Source organism: Diorhabda carinulata, chromosome X (assembly GCF_026250575.1).
Source record: "Diorhabda carinulata isolate Delta chromosome X, icDioCari1.1, whole genome shotgun sequence".
NCBI lineage: Eukaryota > Metazoa > Arthropoda > Insecta > Coleoptera > Chrysomelidae > Diorhabda > Diorhabda carinulata.
Genome location: NC_079472.1, coordinates 17,198,244 through 17,216,444, shown reverse-complemented (window position 1 = coordinate 17,216,444; position 18,201 = coordinate 17,198,244). Strand labels below are relative to the sequence as shown.

The window sequence follows — 18,201 nt, the reverse complement described above, 5'->3', positions numbered from 1 at the left end:
CGAATTGATGGAGGTTGAGGTTTACAATTGGTTTTTGCCAAAACGGTCTTCGGGACACCCTATATCGGGGCCCAATTTGTGTGAGACAACATGAAGCTTGGTGGTAACCCAGCCTTTATCGCAAGTTACGGTTGGTTAAAAATTTTTTCATGTAATTGATGATTCATTGGCTGTATCAGCTGCCAAAACATATTTGTATAAAATTCCAATACAATGTTGCCAGTGGTTGCGGCAAAATCGTAGAAAATGTGTATAATAATTTTTTCTTCAACGCCTTTTATATTGAATACCCATGTCAAAATCGCCATTTCTTATGAAACTCCCTCTGTAAAATAATTTCACGTATTATTTCATCAAACCTCGTACATTTTTTTTTCGTATTGCTCCGAATAATTAAGAAGATGTATGTGTTACGTGATCATATGATTGGATAAATGATTAATGTCCATTACAGACTATTACCTGGTATGATGGCTTTTTCAAGAAATGCAGGTACTAATTTCTCCTTAGTTTCCGTTAGTTATTTCCATGTAATTTTCGCTGAATTAATTTATAACAGGAGCGGAATCAGATCGACAACCAAAATTTTATTTGTCATTTCTTATTATTTCCCACATTCAGAACGTTCCAAACAATAAAAGTAAAGTAAACACTTGTTTCATGATCAAATTATTGAGAATAAATTTAAACAATTATTATGCGTCTCAGGAGACAAAAAATGGACTGTCCAAATATAACTTCTGGTATTAAAGTGAGCGTTAGCTGATAAACTAGATAGAATCAATGCGTGTAAATGAGGATTCGATAAATCATAAATAATAGTACGAATTGCCGATGATGCAGGTTTCCAGTTTCCTTTTTGAGTAACGTATCCACAAGGTTCATCTTTGACTTCATTCATGGTACAATTAACACAAAGATTGTAACCACCACTTCGTTGTTATAGAGCCCGGTGCGTAAATATACAAGCGACAAATATTTAGCCAAAAATACAATTGAAATCTCGAACCATTTGCAAAGTAAATAAAAATTAAACTTGAAAAATAAAAAAAATATATATATTCGAAACAGAACAACACTATTGGACTCGAGTATCTAGAGTATTCTATAGGTTGTAGAGTTCGGGAAAGACGTCCCCTGGTATCCGATTTCACAAATTTGCACTTCTCCAAAAGAAGAAGTCTCGGTGATCATAAGCCAGTTCTGTCTATCAAGTAGATCTCACAAATACTGCTCTAGGTTGGACTATGTTGTAGTATCATCGTCAAATCAGCGACCTTTCTTCTATGCTCTAAATTGTTTCCGGTAAAATCTAGATTAACTATTGCTGTGGTTGTGCGAGCACTATTCCAAGAACAAACCAATTCAAGGCGTTAGATGCTGCCTTAGTTATTTTGGCCTGATTCCTTTTAATTTCATAGTTTTATTTTATAGCAACATGGGTCTTTGATGTATTGACTTCACTCAGATTGCCTTCACCCCAGTCCAGAATCAGTTCATGGTAGTGATATGTGGTGTCTACGGAATTGGGTATTACCCTACTGGTGTGTAGATCCAGTTGTCTTGGGGGTAGGTGACAAAATGCATCCTTGAAAGCTACTTTCTGTCGACTCTTCAATCCCGCGTAGGGATTCTTCTTCTTCTTCCTCTTTCAATAGAACCAGGTCCTGTTCAATCCTTGGCCCTCTTCTTGAATCTTCTTGAGAAGCTGAAATCCAGTTCTCGTACCACCCCTTTGGTGGTTTGCCTACAGGTCTGGTGTGCTCTAGAATCTTTTTCGTGCCCTGACCCATCTCACCACATCCTGGACGCCTGTAGGTATTCTTTTAAACCTAATTCCATACGTTGATAACAAAGGCAAGGAAATTGCTGATTGGTTTGTGTTTACGAAAACCAGATGGTCGCTCAAAATAACTTAATGACTTTTTCTATGACCTTGGCAATGGTTGACACTAAATCGAACGGATTACAGTGGTTTTCTTGTTATGGGATGAACTCGAACTAGTTCCCAATCTACTGGGAAGAGATTTTCATTGCATGGTATTCAACGACCATCGAAGTAACTAGAGATATAGAAGAAGTTATCGACGTAATGAACATTTCCAAAGAGTTATTGGCTTGGTGTAAGGAAAATCAGTCGAATTTCTACGTCAATTTGTAACTGTAGATGATACTCACTGAATGGGAAAATTTGGCGTTTGAAAATTACTAATCAACTTTCAACAAGCAATAATTCTGTTTGTATCGTGTCTAAAGAGCTAAATAAGTCGAAACGTTATTATTTTTTATCAACAATAAACGGATAAACTAATAATTCGACACACGATTATTAATCAGAATTACAATTGGCCGTATATTTATGAACCCGCGATCTTATATAAAACATAAAGGATTTAAGTATCCTTCATAAAATAAAACCTTGGCATTAAATAGAGAACGGGTATTTTACATAAATTCATGTTTTTGTTCTTTATTATCTGAAACTACAATTTTTAATAATACAGGTTGTTGCTGGGACTTGCTGTGGCATAAAAAGCATTTATAGGACTTTGAAGTTGCGAAATCAGAATTGGTTAACAATCCTATACAAACTAAACATTGCAAAAATTTATTTTTCAATCGATTTTTTAACAAAAAGTTACTATTTATTCAACTCCGTTCGCCATAAAGAGACATTATGACGAAAATTTCTGGAATACTTTCGGTGAATGAACGAAAATGAATAATTGAAATTCTGCATTTAAATGGGTCATCAATTATACAATCTACTTCTCAATCAATAACAGTATGAATCAGCTACCGGTTTAATAATTTTTTCACTTTCGCAAACTTCTTGATATGCTCCAAATGTCCTGTACGATTGATTATTTTTTTTAAGGACAAATTCATTAGTGAAGCAAGTATTGACGATAAATACAATCTTATCGTATGACTTCACTTTTCTAGATATTACCATCAATTAAACGAAATGCACGATCTCGCGTTAGTCATGGTACATGTGGACGAACAACGAAAATAAAATACGACGTCAGAACTTTTTTTTGTTTAACATTAAATATGACTGATCTGCAAAACAGAATTGACAAACTCCGGCTCTAGTTTTGAAAATATAATTGCAGTTTACCTCCATCATCCACCGTTTTCGAGGGAGGCCCGCATTTCTTCGAAGCATTTTCGATAATAAAAAATTTATGAACATTGATCTAATTTGATTAATTGATAATAGAGATATGTACCATTATTTGGTGCTTGGTTTCCTTTTATACCTAGAGGTACAACTGTCTCGTTCCAAAAACCATTCTTGCATTCCACTTCCTTGAAAATCTCTTTTTCATCTTGCGATATCTTGATGGAACCGTTTCCCGTGATCATCTGATACTTTATTTTATACATCAGGCCACGTATGAGAAAGCACATTTGTTAAGGGACTTATGTAGCCGTGGCCTGTGTGGACTCGAAAATTTGCTCAGCGCGTATTTTCAAGAATGCTCCCGTTCTAGACTAACTTCACAGATCAACAGCAAATCACAAATTTTGTGCGAGCAGGCTGATATATACAGGCAAAAACATGTTTAAACCATGAATACCGATGTATACACATGGCTGGATTTCGAAATACAAGGTCTGGTTATTAAATAACGAGACTGTGCGCTTAGAGGGCGCCCTAGACGGGTGGGATAAAAAACGACTAGTACGTTGGGTATCTAGATATCTTGTCTATGCACGTCCCAAAACACGTTTCCGTTACTATTATAGTATTTTTGCATTAGCGGTTTGAAACTAACGTGTTTTTTCTCGTGCCGAAAACTATGTCCGATGAAAAACAAATTTCTTGATAAATTGAAAAAAACTTCGACTGAGTGCTATAAATTGTTGCAAGAGGCCTATGGGGTCAATTCTCTATCTCGTGCGCGTGTTTTTGAGTGGCATAAGTGCGTTAGTAAGGCCCGAGAGAGCACTGAAGATGACCAGTGCCCAAGTCGCCCTGTGACTGTTTCAACTACGTGTAGTGACCAAAATCAACCAAATTGTGAGTTCAGATCGTCGAATGAGCATCCGGATGATTGCCGAGGCTGTAAACGCCGATAAAGAAACTGTTAGAAAAATTTTACACGATGAATTACAAAAGTTGGTGCCAAAAAATCTGACCCCTGATTAAAAGCTCTTGCGACAACGAATTTGATCAGATTTCCTTGAGAGGTTAGAAAAAGATCTGCTTTGAAAGGGACCCGATTTGAGTCGATGGAAACGGTAAAGCAAAAAACGGCAGAGCTTCTAAAGGCACTCACCAAAGAAGACTTCCAGCACTGCAATTATCTCTGTGTAGTATAGTGATGTCATTCAAATATCTAGGAGCGAACATAACAAGTAATAGAAATCTAAAGAATGAAGTGAAAGCTCAAACAACAAAGGCGTCATCAATATCAGAGGTAATTTGGCGGAAGTCAGAATATACAAGACCTGTGTGAGACCAGTAATGACATACGCGATAGGGACCAGAGCAGAAAACACCTTAACTAAAGGTGATATCAGACGGTTCACTTTTTATTCATTTCTGTTTTTCATTTAGCATCTTTAATTAAGAATGAAACGTCTAGGCATTAAATGAATCAAAAGTGATAAATGAATTCATTAGTGAACCAATCCAGCGATGTTGGATTTCGGCATTCGGCATCAATCACTCGCACCCGAATGAACGAAAAATTAAACGGTTGAACGCGAGTTCGTTTGACGACATATTCGAGGAAATGAGCGAATAATTTTTGTCATTTTGTTTGTGTCTTGTGAACGTGGAATGAAAAGAAAAGAGAACATTCACTTGCGTGATCGTTCATTCGAATGAACCGTCTGATATCACCTTAAACGTCTTTTAAGAACTACTGAAATGCGAACGCTGTGATCAATAGCTGAACACACATTATTTGACCACAAGAGATCCAGGATGTAGTGTGATGAGCGAGAAATCGGCGAAGGGAAGATGTCAGATGACAGGCTGGCATAGATTGCAAAGGAAGAAAAACCGAATACATCCAAGACGACCACCTACAAGATGGTATTAAAGCTGGTCTTCATCATCCCAGCTGCAGCTAGGCAACCATTGATGCAAAAACAGTGCTAACGTACGATGAAGAAGAAGAAGAAGAAGGAAAAGAAGAAGTGTTAGTGTAGACAATAATAATTGTAGTTATAATAATTGATCTTTCAGGTTTTCTCAAAAAACAAAATTATACAATTTATTTTGATTCGATTCCTATCTTTTCTCTTTCCATGCGTAATAATAATATATATGAATATTTAAAAACAATTTCAAGATGTGTAATCAGAAACCAACAATTCCAATTAGATTATAAACATTTTCAAAACAAATAAAATATAAACATCCTTCCAGCTGACTTGCATTGAACTCTTGTAAATCTATTGATATTTTCACATTTTTAAATACATAAATATCTTATTCGAACGCATAAACAAACTGATGACAACATTGCCTCGACGATAATTTCTTAGCAACTTTTTTTGTTTATTTAATTGTTTAACACGTAAACAAACATTCACGTTGTTTGAAATTACTTTTGAGTTTTTCATATCTCCCGAGTAATCTTACGTGATGTTTATTAGCAATTGAATAATCAACCCGTTTTGTTTATTCAATATCTCCTTGAACTGTTAGCGGTAATCGTTGAAACATGGAATTTGTCATTATCATCATCATTTAGCCTGCCTTCTTCACTGCTCGACATTAGTCTTTCTTAACCTAGACCATTCTTTCTGTGTATGCTTCATCCCCGGGACTCTTCCTTCGTTTGAAATGTGACACTTTTTCAATTACATCTGTAACTTTTGTTTTTCTACGCAGCTCTTCGTTTTTATCTTCGGATTTTATCTCGTAATATCGCTTCCAAAATGGCTCATTTAGTCATACGTAAGTCAATATTGGGAGAACGCATTTATCAAACATCTTTCGTTGGAGATATGACTTGAATACATGTCTCGGATTGCTAAATATAGACCAAGTCAGTCCTATCTTTCCATGTGGATTTGATGTCCCATATTTTTGAAGGATGTTGCGACATTAGGTCACGATTGGGGACGATGGAGCGATGTTTATATTTAAGCCTACTTTTTGACAAGATGTAGATAGTTCTGAGATCAATTCATTTGCTTCGTCTACTCGATGTGAGATCAGCTCAAAAACAGATGGTTTAGTTTTTCTCCATTCATATTTATGCCCTTACTGTCGAGTTCTGTCTTTTCAAACATATACTCTAAGAAAGTTGTCAAATGGAAGAAAAGTTGTGTTACAATGAATGTATTTGGACCTTTGCTGTTATGAAAAAGAGCTCACTAAATTCTTATATAAGAAGATTCAACCCATTTATGAATGAATGGATAAAAATTATATACTCACCATTTTAAGCGTTTCTTCCGGCCTGAGCAAATAGAACATGGACTGTAGATGCTTCTGTATGGTACTGCTTCCTTGAGAGTTGTTTCCGTTACCTCCGTTATTATGGCTGTTGGTAGCGGTATTACCATAGTTTTCACCACCAGCTCCAATGCAGGCGGACTTAGACGTGGCATCTGCGTCCGGCAGTACCAACGCGGTACCTTTGCCCGCAAAGTAGCATTCACTGAGGCTGAAACAAAAAGAAATGCTAAAAATAAGACAAAATGTTTGAAAACTTGAATCTTGTTAAGACATTTATGTGGGTTTCGTTGAAACCTATCTTCACAGCCCCTTATAGTAAACTGATTTGAGAAATATATTGGGGAATCGTATACACTGGGTCCCAAAGGATCTATTGTGTCCCCCTTTGTTACTGCAACAATCCCACTCTTTTTAAAAAGTATAGAATGTGGTATGGCTGTAGCAGCCAGAGATCTTCGTCTTCTATTCCTAACGCTTCCAGGTGTAGTGCTCTAGAGTCTCACACTCACACGAAAGAATGTGAATAGAGGTTTTGTTATCTGAGAAACAAATACTGCACGTTGCACCATCTGCTCAATATATCGTCTCCAGATGTCCACTGAGGCGATAATGCCTCTACAGGACTCCCGTTTCTATTCGTAGGCTTTTACTAATCTTGATACATTCAGCAGATCTTCTTCTTTGTCTTTGTGTGTCTCAGCCGATAAAGATCGTCGCAGTAGCCGATTTTCCTTCTTTCCTGCTTTCTCTATATTTTTGTAGCTGATAGGGTTCAGGTTCTATAAAGATTTAGTGAGTCCATCAGCTATTTCCACTCCGGTGTGTCCTGGAATCCATTGCAGGTATGGATTTTATAAAATTGGAGCTTGAAGCTGCTTGATTATCGGATAGGATGATTATCGTTTATTTCATCACGCTTTCCAATATTATTGAGAGATTTAGAATCACTTCTAATGCAGCTGTTGGGCATGATTTCATGGCCCCGGTTGCACATATGCAAGCCAGTCTTGGTACCATCGAGAGATTGTTTCGAGTGGTATTTAAATTAGTTCTAGTACCCTAAACCATTGCCCTATTTTAAACCAACCCCAATTTAGGTTGTTTTATTCAATAAGAAAATAGAGATATCTTCGAACAAAAGAGCCCGACCAACTTTTTGAAAAATTTGACGTTTTGGCGTGAGAATTTTCGATTGCAAAATAGGGTGCTTTTTCGATATTGAGTTTTTAATAAAAATATTCCCCCGATTAAGGCGGAATTCTTAGTTCTTTTCTACTTTTATTGTATTTTCAAACATTTCAATTAACTAACAATTTGAGAGATATAAGAGAAATGTCCTCGTTACATCCTTGTTTTTCATTTCGCACAAATAACCATAAAAAGACACAAAATACGTCTGTAAAGAAAAAAATTACACGGAGAAATTTCTAGTATACCAATAACACGTATCACATAATATGGAGCTTGTTAATACCAAATAAGGACATCTGTATAGAAATATAGTACATACTTGATCATGAGACATACACGTCGACATTGAAGACGTACTTTTTGGACATGTGTTATGAATATACCCGGTTGTTCAATAAATAATACACAAGTAAACCATAGCAGTATGTACTGCATCATAACCTTTAATTTACTAAACAGGAAAAGGCCGATAGGTAAGTCACAAAATATGTAATGGAGTACTCAACCGGCCTCAAATGAAAATAAGCAGATAGTTTATATAAAAAGCAGGAAAGAGCAATCCAAAGGTAGACAAAAATGGAAAAAAATAGAAGAGGTTTATATCCAAGAACGATTGATAGAAGATCGAAGGCGAATGGCATGACAATATCCCTTTGGGATTTAGGGTATATGTCCAAAAGTATCCCAAACGTGAGTATCCTCAAAAGATGAAATCTTCATTGGAATCGATAGAACAATCAGTATAATTTGATGTTTGAAGATGATTCAAATGTTGATCGTGGCTCCGCTTGCGCAAGGTCCATTTTGGCACACTCTATTCAACATACCAGCCGGTATTTCACGAATAAATGCTTCAATATTGGCTTCGAGTGCGTCAATCGTTGCTGGTTTATCCCTGTAGACATTAGCTTTAACATAGCCCTACAAAAAATAGTCCAAAGATGTTAAATCATACGATGTAGGCGGCCAATTGACGGGTCCCAAGCGTGACATGAACTTTTAACCGAAGGCGGCTCTCAATTTGGCCATTGTTTCGCGTGCCGTGTGGCATGTGGCATCGTCTTATTGAAACCACATGTCAGGCATGTCCAATTCTTCTATTTTGGATAAAAAAAATCGTCAATCCTCACACGGTAGCCGCTCGCCATTCACAGTAACGTTCCAGCCATCGCTTTTGAAGATAATGCCCATAATCCACACCAAACAGTGACTTTTTCGGGATGCATTGGTAGCTCTAGCAATGCTTCTGGCTGGTCTTCACTCCAGATGCGGCAATTTTGCTTGTTGACGTATCCTTTCAACCAGAAATGAGCTTCGTCGCTGAACAGAATTCTTCGATAAAAAAGTGGACTTTTGCCAGCGCCCTTCCACCAAATGTTAGACGTTGTGGGAGATCGTATGGCTTCAATTCTCACACCAGCCGTATCTTATAAGTAAACTGGGTTCGAAATTTAGTCACAAGCTTCCGAATTATCCCTCAGTAGGCCGACCAAACTGCCCTTAAATTGAAAGTCGTAAGTCGATTCATGCGTTCTAGTTTACTTGAATTTTCTAATTATAACCAAACTGAACGAGTTTGACAATGACACAAGACACGATTCACGCGTGATCTGTCAAAAACAGTATTGCCAAAAAGATATCAGCTAAATAATCAGTCGTTATAAAGCAAAAGAAGTCTATAACAGTAAATTCCAGTTTAGAATTCAAGCACAAGCACCATAAAAATTTCTAGACGTGCAGGTATAAGTAAATATAAGAAAATCCAATATCCGTCAAACCATACACTTAAAAGGTTCCTCTTTTGTATATAAGTGTATGAGAAAGTCATAAGTGAGTTTCGCGAAGATATACCCCAAAACCTTCCCCTTCAATACATGAAACAAGACTGAACAAAAGATGTCAAGGAATTATAAGCTCTAAAATTCATATTTTTCTTTTATACTTTATATCTCAGTAGAATTTCGAAATATCTATCTCTAAGGGGACAGTGTAAAAATATGATATATCGAGATATTCACTAAATCGGAATTATGGAATTTTTAAGGAGGGGTGGGGTAGAATAATGAAATTTTAATAGCATTTTAAAATAGCATTCTTCGTCAAGAGGATGGTGTGTGCTTAAAAATGTCACCGTGTGCCTGCTAGAGATTCAACTTCTATAGACAAAACCCAATCATCGTTTCCCTTGGTCGCGGCGTCTCGCATGATAAACTAATTTCATTGATTCTTTTTAGTTTTAATTTTTAACATCAGGGAAGGTTCTCATTAAGAAATGAACACAAAATTCGACAGCACTTAACGAACGATACTAACTGAAGATAATCGTTAGAAGTTGATGTTGAAAATATTAGTTACAGTGGGTATTTTGTTAATAGCAACAATGCGGTTTATTTAGAAACGCAGTTTCCGCAAATTATTGGTGATTTGTGAAACAATAACAACAAATAACCGACACACCGTATTGTGGTTTCATGTTGAAATGGTTTATTTATGTGCAAAAATAGATTAGTATTAGTAGAATAGTTCTAAGTAAAGTCGTAACAAATAGTTATTGCGATGTTTGTAGTACTATACCGGTAAGAGAGCCTGGTCGGTTTATTTTCAGAAGATAGAGACGTTTTTCTGCAGAATATGGATTTCAAAAATGGCTCTGATATAAGATTTTTCCTCTTCAGTGCCGAAAGAATGGTGGATAATACGAAGATAGTATGTAAATTGCTGTAAACCTGCATCGTCGACGATAATTTTTCACATTGAATGGGAGAATTATTGAAACAAACAATTGTTCATAATAACGTCCTTCAATTTAAATTAGTTATTTTCATTAGGTTGGTGATATAGTTAAGTAATCCAAAACAACCCTCTTCGTTGCTATAAATGTGTCTATGTTTAGTCTGTCTGTCAGTTTTATAGATTCCACTTCAACCCCATTAAAGTATCGTTTTCAATTATTTTGCAACTTTGCAACTTTAAATTATTAAATCCTCAGTTTGCTAAATAAATTGTTTTTAAAAAGCAAGTTGATGAACTGAGTTATTTAATTATATTATTAAATAAAAATCGTACGGGAAAACCACTATTTTTTACCCAACCCTCGTAGTTCTAAACTATTCCTCCATAGATAAATATGTCACAGGTATATTGTCGTAGCAGTAATATTACTATTTAATTAGTGATATCATAATTAATTGATTGATTGATTGTTAATCGACTTCAATCTATACAGCATATGTTTCAAGTTTGAAGACGCCACGTTGTTTATCCAGTATTTGTTTGACAGCCATCAGTAGTGAACGTTTTCAGTGAATTCGAAAGGTCTTAGCCCAATCAACATGAAAGCTGAACTAGATTCTACTCTGGGTGAGACTGCTCTTTCGTTATCAACAGTAGAATATTGGGTAGCAAAGTTTAGACGAGACCTTACGACCTGCGAAGACCAGCAGTTGACCAAAAGAGGTGACGACTCCAGAAATGTTGAAGACAATCCACAATGCTTTACTGGAAGAATCAAAACAATGGACTGCAAAGGGAAAAACGGCAAAGACCGTTTCATTTGTAGGTAAGGTCATAACGTCGGTTTTCATCGACTATCTGGAAAGAGGAAAAACTATCAACGGGAAGTATATCATGCAAACTTATTACACAATTTGAGCGAGAAAATCAAGTAAAAACGCCCGAATTGCTATCTTATGTAGCCTATACGCCAGATTTAGCCCCTTCGGGTCATTTTTTGTACCCATACTCGAAAAAATAGCTCGATATCAAACATTTTCCAACAATGAAGGAGTGATGTCGGCAGTCAATTTATAAAAACGGAATCGAACTTATCGAACATCGTTCTTAAAAGTTTATGAAGCTAAAAGACATTACGTTGAAAAACAAATACATTTTTTTCCAAAATTTTTGTGTTTCCTTTGTTCGCAAGGTACTTCTGGAACCATCCTTGAATGGGAAAGGTGAGGAGAATCATCTGTGTATAAGGAAACGTTACGCATCTGCACGAGGCGGAGATTTCAACTTTTGGCGTGTAGTGTAGACGATTTTTCTTTACAGCTGGTCGAAAATGCGTTATTCAAATGTTGATAAATTTTGATGCTGGGTGCTGCTGTTCATGGTGGCAAGCATCAAGTTTGGCCATATCGTTTAAAAATAAATTAATTCTTTCCTCCCGTCGATACAGAGGCGCGCGTGTACTTCTCACAGGGAATAAATGTAAAATTTCGTCCCTGCTATTGAAGAAAAAAGGACGTACTTCACTTATTCACGTCCTGGACACTTTTTCAAACTTCTGTAGAATGCAATTCAATTCATTTACAACAGCGTTACTCTGGAAGGTTGTTGAACTATCATTTAACGTATTCAACTGAACACTGTTTTCCATATACTTCTTCTTCTCTCAACCTTTCGTAATCACGAGGAAACTATAGTGAAATTATAATAAGTCTAGATATATGAGTGAAGTTTGTAGTGGAGGACCTCGAAAACTTTGATTGTTCAATTATTTTCCACCCGCCATTTGCTAAATTACAATATTAAACACTGTGGTCAATATTATACTAAAAATATATGATATATGATGATCCCAAAAAAACTTTTTTCCGTATTTGCCACATAACAATTTTCATACGTGGTTTATCAAATTATGTTACAACTTATCTTTTAAGGCTAAACCTCAAAAGTTCGAAATTGAAATTTTTTATCTCGTTTTACCTATTCGGGGACACCTTGTATACTATAGTTTGTAAAATTATCCATACAGTTAGGAATTTTATCCTTTCTTTTGCTTTCCCATCATAAAAAAAATTACAAAAAAAAATCTAAACACATTATATATACATGCGTTTGTTTGCCCATGCAACCGTGCTAATAATGGTCGTTCACCTGTTAAACTAACTGTTTACTCGTATGCGTTTGAAGGCGACCTTTACTTTTAGAAATTATATGGCCAAATCACGAAGGGGGCCAATGGGTCGGACGAAACGACTTTTGCGGCAGACGCGACTGATGATACAACCGATAACTTCAAATCAGAGATTAACAGTTTCTAAGTTCAAAAACAATTTATTTATGTATCGAGTGCACCAAGTTAATGATTATGCCCTTGGAGCGACAGGAAGAGAATGAAAGAAAGACTAAAGAAGTAAAAAGTGAAGATAGGTATAAGCAAATTTGGTATAGAAACATGAGAAGAACAGGCACAGGATCAAATAGAGAATTTAGTGAAGAAGATTGAGTTAACGATATTAAAAACGCCTGAAGTCATTGGTCAGTTTTTGCGTCTTAATACTCAGCCATTCTAAGTTATATAAAAACAAAAGAATTTACTAGTATAACATAAAAAAATTTGGTAATTATCTGATTTCGTTAAAATTTTAGTATGTTATAAAGAAAATTACGCTGAACAAGAATATATATAAATATAGGGCGCGGAAATCATCCTTTCAAGTCCTTTTTTGCGTTTAAAATAATTATAATGATTTTTCAGTGATTGAAATATTTAAATTAATCGTTGAAACCTAATCTACATACATCTCTACAAAATTAAATCCAATAACAAGGGCAGGGGTTGCTGTTATCGAAAAAATAGATATACAAACTGTATGTAGAATCATCGCTTATTTTATTTGTTGTCGACCACCTCATAAAGAAAAAATCATGGAAGCGTTTTCGATAACAGCAACCCCTGCCCTTGTTATTGGATTTCATTTTGTAGAGAAATATGTAGGTTAGGTTAGATATTACAATCACTGAAAAATCATTACAATTATTTGATTCTTTAAACGCAAAAAAGAACCCTAGTATCAGCCTAGTCCAGGAAGTACATTCTTTTGAGAAGTAGACCGGAAAGTGGAATTCAGAAGCTGCCTTTATTACCAAGATTGAAAGATGACTGGTCAATCAGAAGACTGGATCAACCAGAATGAAAATACGATGGAAACAAAAGAGAACCATGCGTCCAAAGGTGAGGTCTGAAAAAAGGGAAATTTCAAATCACGCATAAGATGTTGCATTGATTAGTTTTCTAAGAGAACATCCCTTTTCCATCGGCTGCTAATGCAACAAACTTTCCAGGATTCCGTCCTACGACATTAGACGAATTAAAGCTTTGGATTTGAAAAACTATGCAAGTGCTAGGAAAGCTATCTAGAGTTGTTTTTAATTATTTGTATCGTGATCTGACCTTTTGGGAACAAATTGTTTTGACAAATGAAAAATGACGGACGTATCCGCGTTTACAGACTATCAAATACAAAATTTGAAGAGCAATATGTTGACGGGAGTAATTTTGAATAAATGTTTGGACTTGGATGAGTATTAATGGGCCTGGAGGTTGTTGGAGTCATCAGTAAATCAAAGTTATGATAGAAGCAATGGTTTAGACAAAAAAATATTGAAACTTTACCGTGGCTATAAAATCACGACAGAGGACGAATCATGGATCTATGCATATGAACCCTAAACTAAACAAGAAACGACAATGTACGGGTCTTGCAAGATGAGCCAAATGCAAAAAAAGTTGTTTGCGCACGAAGTACTTCAAAGCAAATGGTCGCCCGTTTTTTAGTATAACTGGACATGTCGCATGCACCAGCATTTTTTTGCCATTAGTGTTTGTAAAAATCAGGGAAACCAATTACAGAAGACGAATCATTCTACACCACGACATTTCGAGCTCTCACACATAATTTCAAACAAAAACATTTTTGAACAGGCAGAATTGATGAGCCGTCTGCCGTACAGTCCTTGTTTGGCACACAATAATAGGCGATGAATTATAATAAAAGTATTAGAATGTTCCTAATTATGTTTTACAACTAATTAAAATAAAGAAATTTGTATGTATATCCAATGTTAATAGCTAATCCATACGATTATCGAAAAAGTACTTAACACGACCGGAAACTGTCTTTTTGGACTCGCAGTTTTCCAGAATCTTTTTTACTCGTCTAAAAAACCAGTACTTTCCGGGTTTGTTATTATTCTAATAACAAATACTTTTTTAAGATTGAAAAAAATATTAAAATAAAGACATATTCATCTAGAACATTGTAGTTACTCGGGTGCATCGATCAACGAACCGATGTTCACGTCTACTTCAGATAAAGCCAATATCATTTGATGAAATAGAGAAGAATCATTGAATGTTTTAATGTTGTGGTTTTTTAGAAATTCCATGGTGGAAAACCCACAGTGTGGAACAGCTAAATGGAATAAGGTCGTTTGGTATTTTTAGACGTGCATTTACAAAAGAAAAATTATTTATATGTATGATTATGTACCAACATTCATGTACAATGATATATACCGGCAACCTTTTGAGTCGGGAGGGCCAAAAATTACAATTTACAAAAGTTACTAAAGAGCCAAAAAATTTGTTATTGTCAATAATGATAAGTATTCGTATAAATGAAGTTTTTTGGAAAAAAAACTAAACTTTCATTTATAAAAGTAGTGTTTTCCACACTAAATAAGACAATTTACATACAAATATGGAATTATTAGATAATTACCAACCATTTAAGTGAATGAAATAAAACAAATAAACATTTACCCACTACTCTAACTTCAATAACAAACAATTGGGCAAACAAATTCAATGGAAGCGCACTTGTTTCAAGTATCAAACATGAGACTCTAAATTTTCATTCATCAGTTGACTTGATAGTCAGCTATTCAAATAGCAATTTCTTCACCTCACTGTAGAAGCTTTGCAGACTATTCCATCCCGTCGAATCGTTGTTGTCCTTTTATTTTTCCCTGTCATACTTCTTGCCCCATCAGTTGTTATTAAAACGATTTTCTTTAAATTGATCTCATTATCTTTTGTATTTTTGCACGGCATTCGCTATACCTTCTCTAGTTTGTCCCGAGAAAGGTAGCAATCCTAGAAGTTCTTCTTTGGACCTTGAGACGACATTATATCAGACAAATTTGTACCATTTGTACCGTGTCTTTTATGTCGCACGACTTAACGATAGCAAGTGATAGCAAGAGGCAGATTAAATATCTTCAAATATGTTAGAAGACATTTTAGCTATTATATCTTGTACTGTTTCAGCGGATAATGGTAGATTTTTGATTTTTTTCAAGATTTCTGGTTTGTTGTTAAGCAATTTTTTACGTGGATTGCGGGGGAGGGGACGAAAAAATCCTCGTCAATAGATTCAGAACGATTTTTGAATATTTTTTTTTATAAAATCAATAATATTTGCATGTGGTACTAAAAAGCCGCAACTTCACATCCAAAGAGCCGCATATGGGTCGCGAGCCGCAGGTTGCCGACTCATGTTATAAACCTGTTTCGGAAAAATTGAGTGAGTTCAGATTTATTGCATGAAAGTTTGAATTTCGATAATTCTACGTAATAACATAAACAGGGTGTTTCTATATTCGACCGACAACGCTCTACCACAGAGAGATCTCAATAAATGATTCATTTTGATATAAGAATACGATCCCTTACGGGGCCTAGTTGCTGAGATATAGGATATTCAAAATTTTAAATCAAAAATTTGCCATAAATCAAGGACGCCTTTAATTTTTTTTTCAAATTTGCTATCCAATATGTTCCTTAATGAAGTAATATTTTGATATAAACAAACTTTGAAAAAATTCAACCAGATACGCGCTGTCAGGGTTAGTTGTCACTTTTATCCCCCTATTTCAACCCCACTAGAGCATTTACTTTTTCTTAATTCTGTTTTAATTTGCCTGATTATTTTAATTGCAATATTTTTTATTTACATTATAAATGAATAATTTATTACGTGCTAAAATTATTGACCTGACCTCTGTCGCGCAAAAAATCATTTCGATTTGAGCACATTGACCGAAATTGGAAGGACCCTAATATATAAAACATTAAACGTTCGCTTGACGTTGCCAGAACCGGATTTGTTTCTTACGAATTGGCCGTCCTACATAGAGATAGAGAAAGAGAAAAAAAGTAAAAACGTCGAGAAATTCGCTAAAAGATGATTCAGAGTCAGAGTGTGACACAGAAATCTTGTATGAATGGGGTCTTTATGTACATACTAAGACATTTAAAATAAATAAGTATTATACGAGGTGACTACTGGATTTCGATACCAGTAGCAACATCATACAAAAAAAAATTAAAATGTCTGTTTATTTTGAAGTGAATGAATAAATTGATGTACGTCAATTTTTTGTATATATTCAACTGGACTTAGAGTTATAAAAAACTGTCAATTTCCTATAATACAAAGAAAATATGAACTTCTGCGAGAAAATTAGAAAATTTTATGGCACGTCAATTTTTTAGCACTAGAAGTTCATATCAGAGGCTTTCTATCGGTACTTTGAGCTAGTTATCTGTTTTCTGGGGGGTAGGACCCTCCAAAACGTAGTATGGCGAACATCTAAGACCTGAAGCGCGAATTTACGAAACGACAATCAAACCTACACATCAGAAACAAGACCAGAAACATCAAACTCTTGGGAGACCACAGAAAAGAAAATTCTCATTTGGATCTTGGGAAAAACACTATAAGACATAGAGAGAAGCGAAAACATCAAACGTTGATAAAATTAACGAATGGGTATTACAGTGTTAAAAATAACATATAAGTCGAATGACAGACGTCGCACTGGTAAAAATATCCAGGGATAAATTCCTATTGAAAGACGAAGTAGAGGTCGACCACGAAAGACGTGGTGTGACAATCTGGATCCAAGATGAAGAAAGATATCGAAGAAGAAACTCTAGTGTCAAGTGCTATAGATTGGTGAGGTTTAAAAGTATGAAAATTTGATATATTGGTTGCTAAAGTAAAATAATGAAATACGTATGCTTAAGGTTTTATGCATGATCAAAACCTTCTTATTCTTTATAAACGGCTGTATCTGAATAACTTCAAAAAATTCCAACAAATAAACTATTACAAATTTGATTCATGGTGATTTCTATGCGTTAAATCAGTTCAATTCACGGCTTATAAAGCTGGATACCTTCGACTTCGCTTTGGACTTTATATCCTGCACGCCAGGACCTTCAGCTTTGAGTATTAATATTTGATCATTGGTAATCACAGAATAATCAAACTTAAACCTTTATGGTTTTTATTTGTATAAAACCAACACTTTTTAAAAGAATGATCAACCTCGGTAAAACAATACTAGTCCCATTTACAAGGAAGGAAGGCAATTATAAGAGCACCCATCCTTAATGGAACTGAATTGATCCTTTCTAATGAAGTAAAATATCTAGGACTCATTCATCATCTTTTAGACATAGTAATATCAAAAACCACTGCGGCTATATGGACTTGTTGGCAAGACATGGGGAATGAAGTCTAACTATAGGTATATCAAACAATCATCAAAATAATGATCAAATACGCAGCGCTTGTTTGGAGGTCAAAAACTGAATAAACAACAGAAATAACTGAACAAGATTTAAATGCTAATCAATCTGGGACTTATAGTGCCAATATTAACCTGCCCCATCAGAGCCTTAAAGGTGCTACTAAGCCTGCCTCCCCTTTACCTTATAGCGTCGCCCACAGGCTAATCCAGACAGTGAAATTAAGGCCAGAAAATCTGACAGGTCACTTAAG

General features: G+C 35.4%; 1 protein-coding gene across 3 annotated transcripts in view; it reads right to left on the bottom strand.

The window, feature by feature from the left end:
* The window catches only part of LOC130900688 (protein phosphatase Slingshot), a 114,754-nt gene that overhangs the window by 37,219 nt on the left and 59,334 nt on the right, over positions 1-18,201 (bottom strand). For all 3 annotated transcript variants that reach the window (XM_057811463.1, XM_057811462.1, XM_057811464.1), the window contains one exon: positions 6,410-6,638. In XM_057811463.1, coding sequence (XP_057667446.1) covers positions 6,410-6,638 — 229 coding nt within the window. The remainder of the gene's footprint in view (positions 1-6,409; positions 6,639-18,201) is intronic.